The sequence below is a fragment of the Numenius arquata genome, chromosome 2 (genome assembly GCF_964106895.1).
Source record: "Numenius arquata chromosome 2, bNumArq3.hap1.1, whole genome shotgun sequence".
Taxonomy (NCBI): Eukaryota; Metazoa; Chordata; class Aves; order Charadriiformes; family Scolopacidae; genus Numenius; species Numenius arquata.
Window position 1 is genome coordinate 31,684,682 of NC_133577.1, and position 17,463 is coordinate 31,702,144.

Consider the following 17,463-nt stretch of genomic DNA (forward strand, 5'->3'; position numbering starts at 1 on the left):
TTCTATCAACCCTTGATTGAAAAGGTATATTCTGAGGAGTGGGGGTATTTTGTCTGTTTCGCTTATGTAACACCGGACAGAATGGTTGTATCGGTGGTAAAAGGTACATCAAGAAAATATGTTCTCTTGTGATAGTTCAAAAGTGCTGAAGTGTTCTGGACAGCAGGGGGAACGAGCAAAAATTCTATTACTGGTACTGAGAAATTGCATTTGAATAGATGCTTCCTTTTTCTACTGCTTCAACTAGATAAATATTCCTTGTCTGCTTAGGTAGTTGACTGTCAGTAACTCAGTATATCTGTAGGTTTTAAGCATGTGGTTCAGCCTTTTGTCTAATGAGGCCAACACTTTTTGTTTTACTCTAAGACCAAGTAGAAGGAAAAGGCTGGGTAGTCTAACTTGTAAAGCCACATGGAAGGTAAAAGCCCTAAAAGATGACTGTCTTGAAAATAAATTCGTAAGAATTCATTTCACTTTCAGTATCTTCACCAATCGCATTTTAATTGCTTTTCATGCATCTCTCTTTTGGATAAGCCCATTGACATTTCATTTTATTCAAAATTTCTCCAAGCAAATAACTTAAGGATTCTACATCAACAGCAAGCAGTTCTAAATCTGTACACCTTTCTTGGAACTGGTTGCTGCTAGCATGTCTGTGATATTAAAACAGGTATCACTGGGGTTTAGTGGGCTTAAATATACGTTTTTAGGTTGTTTTAAAAATATTGGCTTAGATTTCCTCAATGAAAAGGCACTGATGATTTTGGAAACTGTGAATGGGAGAGGCAGCTGCTGCTGCTTTGTCTTAAGCTGTTCCTCAAACGCTGGATGACATTGTCTGGCTCTGATGCTTTCCTCTGAATTTTGAGCACCTGAAAGCTCAGAATTGCTTGAAGCCAACAATGGGCTAACATCCTTTTGGAGTAAATCTGGAACAGAGAAGATATACCCTGATGGCGTAATGAGTTTTGTTATTAATGCACTCTAGGGATATTCTCATTTCATTAGGTACAGTACAAAGACCTTCAGTATTACTGCGATCACCTCTGTTGAATAGGTTAGAGACTTATTCTTTATGCACTATTTCTGTCTAGATTAAAATACAGAAAGGATATAGTATTTGGTAGTTGCTAAAATATGTTTGGGACATCAAAGCATTAAATTGCTGATTTTTCTTCTGTAGATAGCTTTCTGGTTTGCTTCTAGGTATGGTAGTGGGAAAGAGAAAACCAGTGCTTCTTGGCTATTGAACTTGTTTGGATCTTAAAATGAACAAATGCTATTAAAACAAAAAACATACAGAAATTACAGTAAAATAATTTGGGAGCTGTTAGCATTAAGATCTCTTAAGCAGGATAACACTGTAAATTTATGCTGGCTCTTAAAACACTGTAGCTTTTAAATATATACATTTAGGTTACAGTGTTATCAAATGCCATGTCCTAATTTCAACAATTGAATATATATGCTAGTAAAGACTGAGTTATCCCAATCAAAATGCATTGATTATAAACATCCAATATAATATAGGAGTCTTCTATATTTGTAAGACTTTTAAAACTATATTACATTAAACTGTTTATTGAAATAAAAAGTCTTAGATTATAGCCCAGAAGAGAACTGCAGAGAGACACAAACTTCCTTTTTGACCCACTCTGTTCTGATGCTGAGGCTGTAGTTCATAGACACACTGTGAGTTTTTACTAGAGGTTTCCTAGTGTTTTACCCTTAGTGTATTTTAAAGAATCACTAGCGTATTGTGGAACAGGAAAGAGTGTTCCTCTTATAGAATGTGATTTTCGCACCAGGATCTACATGGGGGGATGAAGTGCACATCCATGACATGATCTTTCTTATGCTCATTTTGTAAGCTTTTCTAGTATTTTTTGAAAATGTGCAAACATAAGGTCAGCACACAGGTGTAATGATCAAAACTAGTAAGTGGTTGACGCAGAAACTAGTATACTGGTCTCACTGGCTTTGTGTTCATATTTTTACTCTTCGTATCAGATGCACTTGTGTTTGTCAAATCAAGACTGTATGTTCAGTGCTGTCACAGCTGATTGCTTCATTCAGTGATTAACCTGGAGATACATAGAGACATCCCGTTTCAGAAGAGTTGTTTTAATCTCGATCTTTAATCTTTGGTATTTTTCCGTGTTGACAAATATGCTGAATACTTTATGACTGGTTGAAAAATATTCCCTCATGCTATATCCTATTTCTTTGCTAAAAACAGGTCTAAAAAAGACAAAGCTAAAGCAGGAGTAAAACCAGATACTTCTGATCAAGAACCAGAAGGACTGACCCTTTTGGTACCAGACATCCAAAAGACTGCGGAGATAGTTTATGCTGCTACCACCAGTTTGCGCCAAGCAAACCAAGGTAAAATAGAAATACTTTTATAAGTATTCCAGTACTTAAAGGGGGGGGCCTACAGGAGAGATGGAAAGGGACTCTTTATCAGGGAATGTAGTGATAGGACGAGGGGTAACGGTTGTAGATTGAAAGAGGGGAGATTTAGATTAGATATTAGGAAGAAATTCTTTACTGTGAGGGTGGTGAGGCACTGGAACAGGTTGCCCAGAGAAGCTGTGGATGCCCCATCCCTGGAAGCGTTCAAGGCCAGGCTGGATGGGGCTTTGAGCAACCTGGTCTAGAGGGAGGTGTCCCTGCCCATGGCAGGGGGGTTGGAACTCGATGATCTTTAAGGTCCCTTCCAACTCTAACCATTCTATGATGCTATGAAATATTGCATAGTGTTTATTTTTAATACATTCATTAACAGGTAACTTATAAAATAGCTTAAAAGCAAGAAAAAAATGCTTCCTTCCTTTCCCCCTACCACTGACTACATTTTCAAAGGCAGTTGGAACCTTGTGGTGGTCTTAAATGTTTCAGTCGGGAATAGGATAATTCAAGTAGGTGAGAGTACATCTGATGACTTTCAGCAAAATTACGTGGCACCTTTTCTTTTTCACACAAGCGTATGTCTACTTTAAAGTAAAAAAAATGAGAAGAAACAATAAAAGAATATTCATAGCAGTAGTCATGAATTATTTCTGAGATAACAATCTTTATTTACTTTGAGCTGTTCAGATAATGAAATATGTAGTGTGAGGAAAAAAAGATTTGTACGTTTTGAGTGATCCCCGGTTTTCAGACTTCTCTGCAAACAATGTCACTATAAAATGTCATTTCAAGTTAAATAATCCCCAAGTGCTTGCTGTACTTGTCTCAGAATTACATGGTTAACTACAAATAATCATCGTATTTTATGTAACAGAAAAGAAGATGGCTGAATACTCCAAAAAGGCTGCTGTGAAGCCCAAGCCTTTGTCTGTCTTACGGTCTCTTGAAGAAAAGTATGTGGCTGTCATGAAAAAACTCCAGTTTGGTAGGTTGAGAAGTGTGAATATTTGTCTCTTAGAAAGCAGATAACTAAGAAATGCAATCTCTTGCCCTGAATTCCTAATTATTTTAGAAAGTTACCAACTTTTTTACATATGTGACCACTGACACTTTTCACATATGGAAAATGATACAAGTCTGTATTTTCAGGTTACTGACTAATGCACTGTTTGAACTAATAAGAAATGTTTTAAGCATACACTAGATTAATTCAAGGGACCAGATGAATTCAATTATGATGTTAATGTTTTCATTCCTGTAATGATTGTGAGTCTTTCAGTCCTCAAATTATATTGAAATGTTAGTCATATATGACTTTCTCTATATAAAGTTTGTTAATGTAGCTTTTATTTTTTAAACAGAATAGAATTCAGATTAAAATGTGTTTTTTAAAATGAAACTGCAGTATAACTACATTGTGTCCTTTCATGGAGTGCAATATGTTGCATTTGGAAAATGTGATGGGAGTTAGTGCTTATTTTGGCCATAAAGGGAGGACGTACCAAAAAAATTCATAAAGAACAAGTAGTATCTCATCCAAACAGAGCTATAAAATTATTGCAAAAACATGTTCTATGAGTATTTTTTGAGTTGCAGTGACAGCATTTGCAACCGCATTTCTTTGCTGTTGTGTTTGTAAGGGATTTTCCTCACAAATGTTTGGAGCATATGCCAAGAATAGGAAGTAGGAAAGTTTGTAACGGTGGCTTTTCACCCTGGCAGCCAAGCTGCAGATTTGGCGTAGGAAGTGATTAAAGAAAACTAGCTTCACTGTAATATTTTATGATTCTTTAATAACACTGCAACCACTACACAAGTAAATACTGTTGGCACTCTGCTTCACACTGATTCCCTTATTAGCATTATTATGTATTCACAAGTACCATTAGTTTCCTGGTCTGGAGAGGCAGGTAGCTTTCCAACTCAGAAATGGTGTACATTTGACAAGCTGCACTTGAAAGCTTGTACATTTGTTGCAGAGATTAATTTGACCAAGGACCGTTAATGCTTTGTTTTCTCACAAAACTAACTCACAAAATATGCATTTTTTGCATCAGTATAATGCAAATTAAACTTTCCTGATAAAAATACTTAGAATCTTTATCCAAGACTAATCCATTATTAACTTCACTGTTCTGATGCATTAAAATTTCTTTCTCTTCTAGATACATTTGAAATGGTTTCTGAAGATGATGATGGAAAATTGGTTTTTAAAGTAAATTACCACTACATGTCTCAGGTAAAAAATGCAAGTGACGCCAACAGTGCTGCCAGAGCCCGACGTCTCGCTCAAGAAGCTGTGACTCTTTCAACATCGCTGCCTCTCTCATCTTCATCCAGCGTTTTTGTACGTTGTGATGAGGAGCGGCTTGACATTATGAAGGTAAAGAAACGAAGTTATTTTTATTTCCCTCTTTCAGCTTGGCATATAAATGTTTAAGAAGGTGCTTTAAATCTTAAGAAAAACCAGAAGTATTTCACGTGTACTTTAATTGCCGTCCAAACTTTAACGTAAGGTAGTTGTATTTTAGTCTGATCCTGATTTCTCAATAACTTGGCGGGGGCCAGGGAGAGTCCATCTACCCCAGGAGTGCTCTGTTGGCCAAGGAGACTTCACAGAACAAGGTTTATTCTTCTTCACTTACTCTGAAGGGAAAAGTTTAATTTTGTCACTCCGTTATGGCAAAATTATATCTTTGCATACGACCATTTAAGTCAATTAAAAGCAGTAGCCATGGAGAGTACACTGAATATCTCTGGACCTGAAGTCTGAGGAAAAATTCTGTTAATAGCATCCAAAGGGGATAGAGTTTTAGCTCCTTCTTTTTTGTTTTACATTTGTAATCTGGAGAAATGAACATAAGCAGAGAGCTTCACTTACCCAGAGTATCAAAATGAACAGACTGACAGCCTGCATATGATGACGATGTCTAATGGTATTTTCTGATGAGTAGCATGCTTCATATAACTTATAAAAAACCTCAACTCTTTGGCTTTGGTTTTTTGAAAACTGTCATCTTTTTTTTTAAAATGGTAGGTTCTCATTACTGGTCCTGCAGACACCCCTTACGCAAACGGTTGCTTTGAATTTGATGTATATTTTCCACAAGACTATCCTAATTCCCCTCCACTTGTGAATCTGGAAACAACTGGAGGCCACAGTGTGAGATTTAATCCAAACCTCTACAATGATGGCAAGGTAGGTCAACTTTCTTCTTGTGTATGTATAGAGGTAACAAGAAGTGAAACGAAAGAAACTTTTTTCCTTTTACAATCAAATGATCGTCGGCTCCTGACATACTGCAGGAAGCTCTTTGGTTAAAACTGGTCTTCAAACTGAAATGAAGAGGGATTTAACAGTCTCAAATGGGAATGATCTCCTTTCTGAATAGTCTTGGAGATTTTTAATAGCCTTTATGAGATGGATTGGACCAAAAAGTGAGTAATTTGGACCTAGAAAAATTCTTTCCCATCTTCTTTGCTAAATTAACCAGGCAGAAATCTATTTTGAGTAGCTGAAATACCCAGGTTCCTTTCCATGGACAAGCAGGCTTCGTATCAGCTGCAAGTGAATGTGTTTGCCAAGTGCCCTGTCTCTCTTTTTCCATGCAAAAGTGTTTTTTCTTGAGGGAAGATAAAGACTTCCCTTAATGTCGGTATCCTTTATTTTAAAAAATATAACTCTAGACTTAACGATAGTTTTCTCAAAAACTAGTATAGTTTTTTTAAATAAAAGTTAAACAAGCTTTCCCCTTTCTCTTCCCCATCTCCTCGGTATGTTGTGGCTCATTGTAAAGGCTCCAAAAAGCTAACAAAAAGTCAAGTGCTTATCAGGGAGATGTAACTTCTATTTCTATTAAAAATAAGCACACATTAAATTTTCTGCAGAACTGTAGTGATGGTGACGTGTATGTCTCCACCAAAGCACAGACCCACAGAACAGCTTTGGCCGTAGCACTGTGGCACCCCTTCAGTCTCTTTTTTTTGTGTGTGTGTGTGTGTAAACATTGAATCCATAGGCTAACATTTTTCCCTTATTCCACTGTCGTTCATGGGTTCCCTGTGCTCCCTATTTTCACAAGCTATTAATACTCCTTTCCAGTACTAGGCATGGAGTTTTCTCTTAACATGGACACAGAATGTAATTCATATGGAGACTTTTATCTCCTTTTTTCTTTGTCCAACGTACATTAAGTCCTGGCAAATACTCACTTCTAAATTTTTTCTATTTATTTTGCCTCTGTGTTCTTTGATTGTTCCACTTTTTTATAAGGTTCAAGAATTCCATAGATGTCCCTAAAGTCCAGATCAGTCATAAAAGTTGATGAATATTTTCAATTCCTTGATAGTCTGTGTGACAAACCACCTTTCACATGCTTAAACAGAACGATTGTCTTTAAAACTCCCAACAATGTGTTAGAAAAGTATTTTAAGAAAAAAGCAAAGAATCAGATGGTATTCATAGTTTATTTTTGAAGCCACTAGAATCCATAGGCTTACCTTGAAGAATTTTTAGTAACATGCTGTTCTTGCTTATCCGCATTATTTTTATCCGCTTTCATTTCAAATTAGTTTTATAGGAAACAAATTTATCTTTTAGAATGCAAGTTATACAAAAGTTTGTAAAAAAACCCATAAAAGTTAAAATGTAATGTTAACATTTTTTTTTCTTGTGCCCAAGCAGAACAATTTCATCATAATATTTGTCTGTGCTATTAATAATGTCACCTTTTCAGGTGTGTTTAAGCATACTTAACACATGGCATGGGAGGCCAGAAGAGAAGTGGAATCCCCAAACATCAAGTTTTTTGCAGGTAAGCATTTCTTCTTTCTCTTCAGTGGACGTCATTTAGGAGTAATAAGTGGTCTGTCAGTCCTAAGGATTCTTTTTCTAGTGCTTTTAAACCAGAATTTTCTTAAATAAGCATAAATAAGACAGAAGTCCAGAAAATGTCCTTGGAACACTAGAAAAGAAGCACTGCGGAGTTAGACAAGTTCTTCAAAATGCTCTTTCCAACCAATATTTCTATTGGTCTTGTCTTGAAGAGTAGCTGTTCACGTGTGCAGCTCGTTCCTGCACTGCCTGGACTTCGCTTGCATGATTTCAAATATTTTCTGTAAAAAATAAAAAACAAAAAAAGAAGACTGGAAGATGGCATCACCTTCTGGAACTCTCTATCACAAGCTATTTGTGGTGAAGACAGAGCAGGCTCCTCATGGTGAGAGACGAGGAAGTGAAGTATAGTAGTGAGAACCGTAGAAGTAGTCCTTCAAAGTCTCCAAGTAAGCTGACTAGAAGAATAAAGCTGAAGGGAGTTAAAGTGTGCATACTCTCTGTTCAATAACAATTAGTGTTAAATTAGACTTGAATTTATGAGGACATACAGTCCTTATCATTTTCAGCTTTATGTCATAGAAATGCACTGACTAATAAGCACACACGTTAAATAAAAGTAAAGCTTGCAATGGCTTTTTTCCTTATGGCGCTTTCTGAATTTATTCCTTCCTTGGAGGAAGTACTATGTAACACAAGGTACATTTTCTGTACCAAATCCTAAAAGGAAAGTTTGTTTCAGCATAGTAGATTTAACAACCCTGGCCTTCAGCAGAACAGATTTCAGCCTGTTGGGGAATTTACCTTGGAAAGCTGGTTGACCAGTCTCCTAAAAGCTCAAGTATGGTCTATTCCAGTGTGTGGAAGTCAGGCAAGCGTGGCAGAAAGCCAGCATGGGTAAACAAGGAACTCCTGCCTAAGCTCAACTGCAAAAAGAAAGTACACAGGAGGTGGGAGGAGGGGATGGACTCCTCGTTTAGAAATAAAGACATTGGCTATTCAGCAGAGAAATTAGGAAGACCAAGGCTCAGCTGGTGTTGAATATGGCAAGGGATATAAAAAGCAACAAGAAGGGCTCTTTATAAGCTGGCAGCAAAAGAACGCATTTCCTTTAGGCTTTCCTGCTGCTCACCGGGGCACGGAACCTACTGACAAGGACATAGAAAAGGCAGGGGTCATCTCTGCCTCACTCTTTAGGGGCGGATTTGCTTTCCCATGTACCTGAGCCCTCTCTAGGAAGGTCTGGGAGAATGAGGAATTAACCACAGTAAACAGCATTCAAGCTGATTGGACCCACAGGTTCATGGAACCAAATCCCATGCATAAGGTGGTGCTGAGGGAGCCAGCCAATGTCATTGCAGAGCCACAAGCTCTCATCTTTAAAAGGTCAGAACAATCTGATTCCTGGCAAATCTCACACTCAGATCCAAATCAGGCAAGAAGGATCTGGGGACCTGCAGGCTGGTCAGCACCACCTGACTCCTTGAACCTATTTTCACGTACATGGAAGACAAGAAAGTGATGGAGTACAGCCGGTGTGGATTTAACTGGGGACAAACAGCGCATCTAGCCTGCTTGCCTTCTACAGTGAGGCGACTGGCTCTGCACAAAGGGAGAGCAGTGCTTACTTTGACTTCAGCGAGACCTCTGATGCAGGCTCCCGTAGTAGCTCGTAGCCAAATAGGCAGGATGTGCATTATATGTCAGTGAAAAAGTGGCTGGACCAAAGAGATCTTAACTTCTGTCTTCAGTACCTAAATGAGGAAGGTATAGAGAAGATGGAGCCAGACATCTCTTAAAGATGCAGAGGACTAGGACAAGTGCCAGTTGACACAAGATGGGACACGGGAAATTTTTATTAACTATTAGGAAAAACTTTTTCACTTTGAGGGTGATCAAACTCTAGGACAGGCGTCCAAGGGAAATTGTGGAATTTCCATCCTTGGAGATATTAATGTTCCCTCTCCCTTCAAGGGACAATTATGATTTGGAGATCTAAGTTATGGTTCCTTACATAGTGTCACTTTCCCAAAATACAACTTCTTAATCAAGAGATGAACTGAAATTTTTTACTGTAACTATAAAATGAGTGTAGAAAGGTACAAGTATTATGAAGTCTTATTTTCACTAAAGTCCTTTTTCTTAGATTAAAATGTTAGATTTGATTATTAGAAATCTTCTGCAGCATTTAAGTTTCAAATTTTAAAGGTTTTTAGGGTATCATTTTGAAAATAGTAAGAAAGCTGTTGGAAAAAGTTCCCCCCATTCTGGGAGAAAAACACTTTGTAGCTTTTAAATAGAAAACAGCTGTAGGAGTAACTAAATTGCTTGGAAAGAATTAAGCTCTACATGTTTTTTCTGGCTCAAAGATGAAACTATTGTCAGACCACCCAAAATATTTCAGAAATTAACTTTTATAACCCAAATGAAACTGGAACATCAGTTTAGAGTTTCTAATTCATTACAATTATAATTCAAAGTAACAACTTGTTATTAAGGCCAAGAAAGTACAATGCTGCATAGTGTCAAATTTCTCTACCATAGCTCTTTAAAAAGACATGTATCTCTAAAATATAAAATTCAAAAAAGCAAAACTACTTCCAGACACATGTAAAGGCCACAGATCACCAAAACACCTTAGGGACCTGAAGCGTTGGAGCTGAGGTACTCTGCCGTGGCTTATCACATTTGCATTAATATTCTGCCTTTTTTAGTATCACAAGTGGCCATTTTCTTTCTGGAACTTGATTTGCGAGGCACATTTTGTATATTTTAATGCATTTATCCATATTTTAATTTTTAAGTGTAATTCAAAACAGCCATGGCTGCTTCTAGTTGAAGGCACAGGAGACACAGTGACGGTGCACACCGTCCCGTGTAACAGCAGCTAACTGCAGCGCCTGCCTGGGAAACACAAAAACTTGTTTACTCAGCCCAAAGGAGGATGCTAGTTCACATTTCCCACTGCACGGCCACCTGCCTGTCCATCAGGATAAAGACCGAGCTGCCCGAGATTACCCTTCTATGCTGTCGTTAAAGCACAGCAACTACACAACCACAAACACGCTGCCATGGCAATACGGGTGTGCTTCTGGGAGGTGGTGGGGGGATGAGATTAACCTGGGTCGCTCAACTGATTCTCGGGCTGTTGCTTTGATACGAGTTACTGCTTTGTGTCTGGGGTGAGCACACGTAGCAGAGAGTACAGCTATGGGCTGCCTTGTGCTGGCGTTGCTGCAAGAGAAACTCTGAGACAACGCCACCTTTAAGCCGAGAGCACAACTACCTACTTGTTGGGGCGCTGCCCTGTGAAAGAACCGAAGTCTTGAATTGTCACTGTCATGGTGTCTGTCTGATGTGAGCTGTACGTTCTGCATGTTCCAAGAAGAGGAGGACTGTGGTCATCCATATCCAATGCACAAACTGGGCTGCTAAATGAGGGGATGGCTCCAGGCTTTAAATTGTATCTAGGGTGGGAGGAGAGTCGGTTCCAGAAACACCTACCCCGATGTTTTTTATCTAGTGCGGGGGAGGTCTTGCACCTAAGTGTGCCGGGTGCTGGCCACGCCATTCTGAGGCATGTAACATATCATCGGTTTTTGAGGAAGCGTAAGTGTTCAAAGCACCTTTTTTGAATTCTTTACAGTTCTGGCACTGTGTTTGTGTCACAGAAGTGTAATCCCTAAAATTCTTGCTGAACTTGGTCCTAAATACGTAAGAAAAAACTATCCTTCATTGAAAATAAATTTTTAAAAAAGCCAGTGATGTTCTTCTACCTACATAACAATGTTTTTGCATGTAACATAGTTTTGTTAAAGTACAACCGGAGGTTGACAGGGCCAAACACTCTAATACTGGAAAAATTAGCAAGCCATCAAATCATGAATATGCAATACATATGCATTTGGATTCCTAAGTGCCCCATGTATCTATTTAATTCTTTGTTTTATATTACGAATACTTGGGTGTATAGTTACATGCCTCGTATGTATGTAATCATCTATTCCCACGTGTAGTTGATAATAAAATTGAAAGGGGGGAAACTGCCATTTCCTTATCACTGAATAGTTGGTGCTTTGTTGATATAGTACTGAAAACTTTTATTTTCCAATCTCAAGAGAAATACTGAGGTTTTGTTTTAATGGCATATGACACATGGGGTTTTGTGTAAAATCTGAAACTAAAGAGCTAAAAACATATCTAAATCAATTGAATGCATTTGAAAGAAAAAATGGGAGAGTGTGTATACCAAGATTCAATTTCAGTGGTTCATATATCGCCTTCCTTGTTCCTTTGCCCTCTGGTTTCGGAATCAGAAGAATTAGTAAAGGCAAAGTTCAAGAATTGTTGACTGACAACTTGACAAATACACTTTCTTTCACAAACGGCTGCGATCAGAAATCTCTTCCTTTAAACATTTTCTTATATTTGGGGGTTTTGTTATTTTTTACCTTACGTTTGTCATTTTCTCAGCGTTTAAGCTAAACGCAGTCATAGGACATACGTTTTTTATGTGGAGTAGTGGTTTTGGTTTAAAAGCATGGATGTTTCCTACTCGCAAGTAGCCTGTATTACAAATGACAGTACTTTGCCAGAGAAGTGGTTTTGCACATAAGGTGAGCAAAACTATGTACATTTCTAAAAACAATCGGGTGGCACAATTTTAGTATTTATTTTCTTCTCTTAACAGGTGTTAGTGTCTGTCCAATCCCTAATACTGGTAGCAGAACCATATTTTAACGAACCGGGTTACGAACGATCCAGAGGTACCCCGAGCGGTACCCAGAGCTCCAGAGAATACGATGGAAATATACGACAGGCAACGGTCAAGTGGGCAATGCTTGAACAAATCAGAAACCCATCACCCTGTTTTAAGGAGGTAGGTTTTGTGAAACACAGTAAATACCTTCTTCATTGATTTATCTTGTTTGAGTGTTAAGAATAATGCAAATATGTTTGGAAGCATCATGCACGATATGTCCTTTTTAGCCTCCTCTTTATTCCCTGGGGCAACTGACTCCAGAGAGTCAGAGATGCAGCCCCATCCAAATGAAAACGCGTATCTTCTATAGATGATCTGAGCCGTGCTCTGAGAGGGGAGCTTCTTGTTGAGACCTCTAGGCTTTTTGTAGTTTTTTTGTAGGAACCTTAACAACGATCATCATTCAGTAACATAAATGCAAAGGCATCCTGACAACTTTGGGCTATGAAAGATCAGCTCCTATGATCTTTTGTCTTCACAAATCTGAGCTGTCTTCAGTGTCTTGAATGAGAGGTAGGCTCAGGAGGTCTAAACTGCTGGTCTTTGGGAGTTCTTCCAAGCTCCATAATGGATATAAGGAATGCATCCAGAATTGAAGTCAATTATGCTTTCAATATGCAGCTTTTCTTTAGACAGATAGCTATATTCTGTAACGTCTAGAGGGAAAGATGATTTTGTCAATTATGTTGCAATATTGCCAGGAACTCTCTGTGCTCAATAAAATTTCTTTGATTTTATTGTTTCTTTCACCAGGCAGAGTTTTAGAAAACCATTTAAGACAAAGCCAACACTGAGCAGTTTTACAACTTTGTCTGAGGATTGATTGGTTGTTTTTTTTGTTTTTTTTAAACTCAAATCTGTACAGAAAGACCACAATTACGATGCGACCAAACGCTGGTTCCCACCCAAACTGGGGGCGGCTCATCTACTATTGCCTGGGAGCTGCAGTTGTCCCCAGCGGCCTCTGCCGAGGGCACGCGGCTGTGGCTGTGCCTCTTCCATAGCAGCTGGTGTCATCCCTCTCTGTGCAGAGGCACGTTCTGTTCCCTGCTCGTCGTGTTGACAGTGTTTCTGCTCCTCTGTTTTCCGTTCAGGCAGCAAGCGGTTAGTGAGAGGGGAAGACTCAGTGCATACACGTCTCACCTGTGCTGCTTTAATCCAACAGGATTGCGAAACCAACAATAAAAGCCTAAATACCGTACCTGTGTAACCCTGCCCCAAACCTCCAAGGACAAAAATTCCACAGTTTATCTGCAACCTGGTTCAATGCTGAATTATCCTCATACTGATTTCCCCCCTCCTCCCCCTTATATCCCCTTAGGCTCACAGGGGTCTTGCCGATTTTGTACTGTTAAAGTCTATGGTTCTTAGAAAACGATGAACGCGCTGTTCTTTGGAATATTTTCTTGCAGGTCATCCACAAACATTTTTACTTGAAAAGAGTGGAGATCATGGCTCAGTGTGAGGAGTGGATAGCAGACATACAGCAGTACAGCAGTGACAAGCGGGTTGGCAGGACTATGTCCCATCACGCAGCCGCTCTAAAGGTGAGACTTGCTTTTATAATTTTATGTTCTTTAATCCAAAAATTACAAATGACAAAGAAATTGCTCAGCAGTTGAGTTTTGTAATAACAATAATAGAAAACCTCAGCAACTTTAAACAAACCTAAGTTTCCCAGCTGTCGAGAGGTAATGTGTATGTGCACTCCACTTCTTCAGTATTTTTTTCTCCGAGTTAGATTTTTTCCTTTAGGGCCTCTCCTGCCTATTTTTCTGTAAATACTTATGTAAGAGAGAGAGAGTTTATTTTGTTCTCTCTAAGGCTGGGTGGGGGTTTATGATAAAGTTGCGCTACTACCCGTACCTCTCCAGAAAACAAGCTTTTTGAATAGACGAGCAGAGTTATTAAACTGTGGTCTGTTACAATTAGTTTTACCCCATGTTAAATTTTTATCCTCAGTTATAACCAATATAGTGTTTTCTTCCTTCCTAGCCAAATACTCTCATTTGTGTAGTTTGTGTCCACAAAGGGAACAGACCTTTTTTTTATTCCCCTTCCCCTGAGGAGAAAAAAAAAAAAGTCGTCCTTTTTCTATTGCTAGACTTGAGTTCCTTCAATGCGGCAGGTGGTCAAAATGAAGTTGCCGTTAGTTGCTGTGATGAGAATACAAGTCTCTGTGCAGCTGCCTCTGGAACAGACCTCTTCAAGACCCAGGAGCTCTTTATAAAGTCATGTTTTGACTGTACGATCCCCCCTGGTGCCAGCCCGTTTCTGCTGTGATTGCAGGACACAGATACGACTCAACTGCAAGACAAATAGCGTAGCATTTATATTGATGCCCTTGTTTGCTGCAGTTCTCTTTACTGCCTTTAAGAGCAGCCTTTGCTAATTATTCTGTCAGCACAAGGAAAGTACCGATCCTTAAATAGAGGGCAAGAGCTTATCCAGTCACTGAAACAGCACATTTACACCTTTTCTACTTCCTCCTTTTTTTGCCTTACGTTCTCCCATCTTGTGAAAAGTAACGTTTTAACCAGGGTCTCTTCAACGCTGACTTCTTTTTGTACATTCAGCGTCACACAGCTCAGCTGCGGGAAGAACTTCTCAAACTTCCCTGTCCTGAAGGATTGGATCCAGACACTGAGGACTCCACGGAAAAATGCGGTGCCACAACTAGTTCCGAAGAGACGATGTTGCACGAACAGGTTAAACCCAGCAGCAGTAAAGATCTCCCCACTGATTTCAAGTTATGAGTTGCATTGACATGGACTTTCTAGACACAAAGGCTTTGAAGCACAAGCCAAATATGTCAATATTTGTATGTAAGAAGCTAATTATGTAATAGGTAATGAAATTGAAACTATACTATGCCCTTAAGGATATACAGTTTAATTCAAGATGATCTTTTATTTACCTGTACAAGAGTGTAAACTTTTTTGTGCTTTTATTTTTCAATTGTGAGAACCACTGATTGGTATGTTTAAAAAGTTATGTATACAAGAAATGGATAAATCACTGCTATATAAGGGAAACTACCTTAGGAAAGAATGTTTACTGAATGTTTATTATTTTTTTTTACTTGTAGAGTGAGGGCGGTTGTAACAAAGAATATATATTGGTCATTCTTACAGCAACTATTTAAAGTCAGAAAATTTTCACTGAATTTGATAGATTTTACGTTTGGCCATATATTCATGCTCATATTTGATTCTAAAGAAAACCTCCTGTATACTTCAATAAACGTTAAATGGACATGATCCCTCTTTTATGATTTACTGGTACATTTTTTAAATAAACTGCCATAAAATACATTCTAGCTGAAGACTTGCACTTGTATGACTGAATTCATTACAGTCAACATATTTAATTTTATGCTTACTAATTCTAAAATGCAGATGAAATAAATGCACATGGTTTTACCTCATGCCAAAATTCGGACTTCTGAATTCATCTTTTGTTTGGCTATTTGATGCAAACTAACAGTATTCTAAATTTCTTAAGGGCTATTCTGGAACAAAGTCTTTTCGCTGTTGAAATGTCTGATTTTTACATAAGCAGCTGTACTCCTGAGTACTGACAGGGGCTAACGACGCGCCACGCAGGACTCTAACCTTCCATAGTTCCTACTGTATAGACTTATTTCCGATTTTATATTTGCATCCACCGATCCCTAATTAAAAAGGGTAAGGGATCCGTTTAACGATCAAGTCTCGCTTTTAACATGACATGCATTACTATTACACTGTTCCTAATTTTTGAGCAGTCCTTGAAGGACTAAAAAGTTATTACTGGTATTACCTCGGACTAATGATCTGTTGTATTATAAATACTATAAATCAGGCAAAACCGAAGCTTTTTTGTTTTCTGTTTGTTCTTTGTTTATAAGTATCACGCTGGACTTTTTACACTTTTTGTTTTACAATGTATTATTTCTAATCATTAAAAAACGGCACCAACTGAGGTTGTGTTCTTATGCTGGTGGTTAACAGACTTTGATAGTTCTGACCAAAGTACAATTTTTCTGTTATATGGACATGTTGTGTTAATCCAAGGCCCGTCCTGATTGTACGTACCTCTCAAAATACCAACAGGCACATCTGCGTTACTTCAGGGGATCCTTATTCAAAAAGCAAGACAAGCAGCTCTGGGCCAGAGCTGCCGGTAAATACATGAAATAAAGAGTTTATGCCACATAGTCAAAGTGTTAGACCTTCATCAGTGTTAAAAGAGCACTGCGTTTTTCTAGATGGGAATTTACTTACCTTCTATTACTGTACAAAATGACTGTGATGCTCTTGTAAAGGCTCAAAAAGCAAAATTACCTGCTGACTTCCAACTATATTTAAGTTAGCGGTTTCCATTAGAGCTCTTCATTTAGTGCTTAAACTGTCTGCCTACAGGAGCATAGTCTTTTTATAAAATCCTGGCACTTGTACCAAAACCAAATGTATCAGACCTGAAGATCCCCCTTAACCGTGAAGACTTTTTTTTTACCATTAAAAAACAACACTGAAATAAAAAGTACATAACTTGCGTTGATTTGACATTAAGAGGGTGGCTAACATGATTGTACCTTTTTCTCTTGTGTGTATTTATGGTATCATAGCAATGCTAATGTGAAGTCACTGCTGCTTAATTAAGCAGATGTAAACAGCTGCATGGGATATTAAACTCTTAATTTGTATCCACGTACCAATTAGCATTTTTTTGCTCTTACCTAAGCTAGAATGGTATTGTACCAAATTCATGCAGAGATTCGATCCTTAATTGCACCTATGGTCCTGTCTAGTAACTACATTGTGAACTTGGCAACAGATACAAAATACGTATTTCCAGTTTTTTAGGTATAACACACGAGGTAGTTACGGTACTTTGCAGTAAAATCACAGTAAATCCTATGAGGTATGTAGACAACAATATTTTTTTTTAAACAGTCCTCATCTTTAACCATTTCATCAAATTGAATAGAAACCTGTATAGATAGATCATAGTTTCTAGCCTTCACATAAAAGTACTGCGTGTTAACTGTTTGCTGTTTTTGTAGAAAATGTTTTAAAAAATCAAGAGAAACTATTTTCAAAAGTGCAAAGGGCAGCAGACTGCTAATCAGCTCATTATGGAATTTTACCCCATGGTTTCTGGTACTGCCTTTGGCCCAAGATTCACTGCAGACACACCGCCGTGTAGCGTGGGATGTTACCAGCCCTTGGAATCACTGGAGCTGCTCTGCCAGAGGAAGAGCGCACCACAGTAAGTCGTCAATAGTCTTTGCTGAGGCTTCACAAACAACAACGCCCAGCTCTTCTGACTGACTCGGTCTACCCCGTCTACCAGAGGGTACGGCTCAGGAATCTGTGAGACCTTGTGCTTGATGAGAGCCAACCGCTCGTTATACTGATTGCTATCCATAAACAACTGCCGTTTTGCAGTTGTAGACAGAGTACTCTTTGTA

At 38.5% G+C, this 17,463-nt stretch overlaps 1 protein-coding gene across 2 annotated transcripts in view; it reads left to right on the forward strand.

The window, feature by feature from the left end:
• Positions 1–16,693, forward strand: part of BIRC6 (baculoviral IAP repeat containing 6) — a 184,941-nt gene extending 168,248 nt beyond the window's left edge. For both annotated transcript variants that reach the window (XM_074165164.1, XM_074165172.1), the window contains exons 67-74: positions 2,240–2,385; positions 3,287–3,397; positions 4,578–4,795; positions 5,450–5,611; positions 7,149–7,226; positions 11,937–12,125; positions 13,421–13,555; positions 14,585–16,693. In XM_074165164.1, the coding sequence (XP_074021265.1) occupies positions 2,240–2,385; positions 3,287–3,397; positions 4,578–4,795; positions 5,450–5,611; positions 7,149–7,226; positions 11,937–12,125; positions 13,421–13,555; positions 14,585–14,764 (1,219 nt within the window). In that variant the 3' untranslated portion in view covers positions 14,765–16,693. The remainder of the gene's footprint in view (positions 1–2,239; positions 2,386–3,286; positions 3,398–4,577; positions 4,796–5,449; positions 5,612–7,148; positions 7,227–11,936; positions 12,126–13,420; positions 13,556–14,584) is intronic.
• The last annotated feature ends 770 nt before the right edge of the window (positions 16,694–17,463 follow it).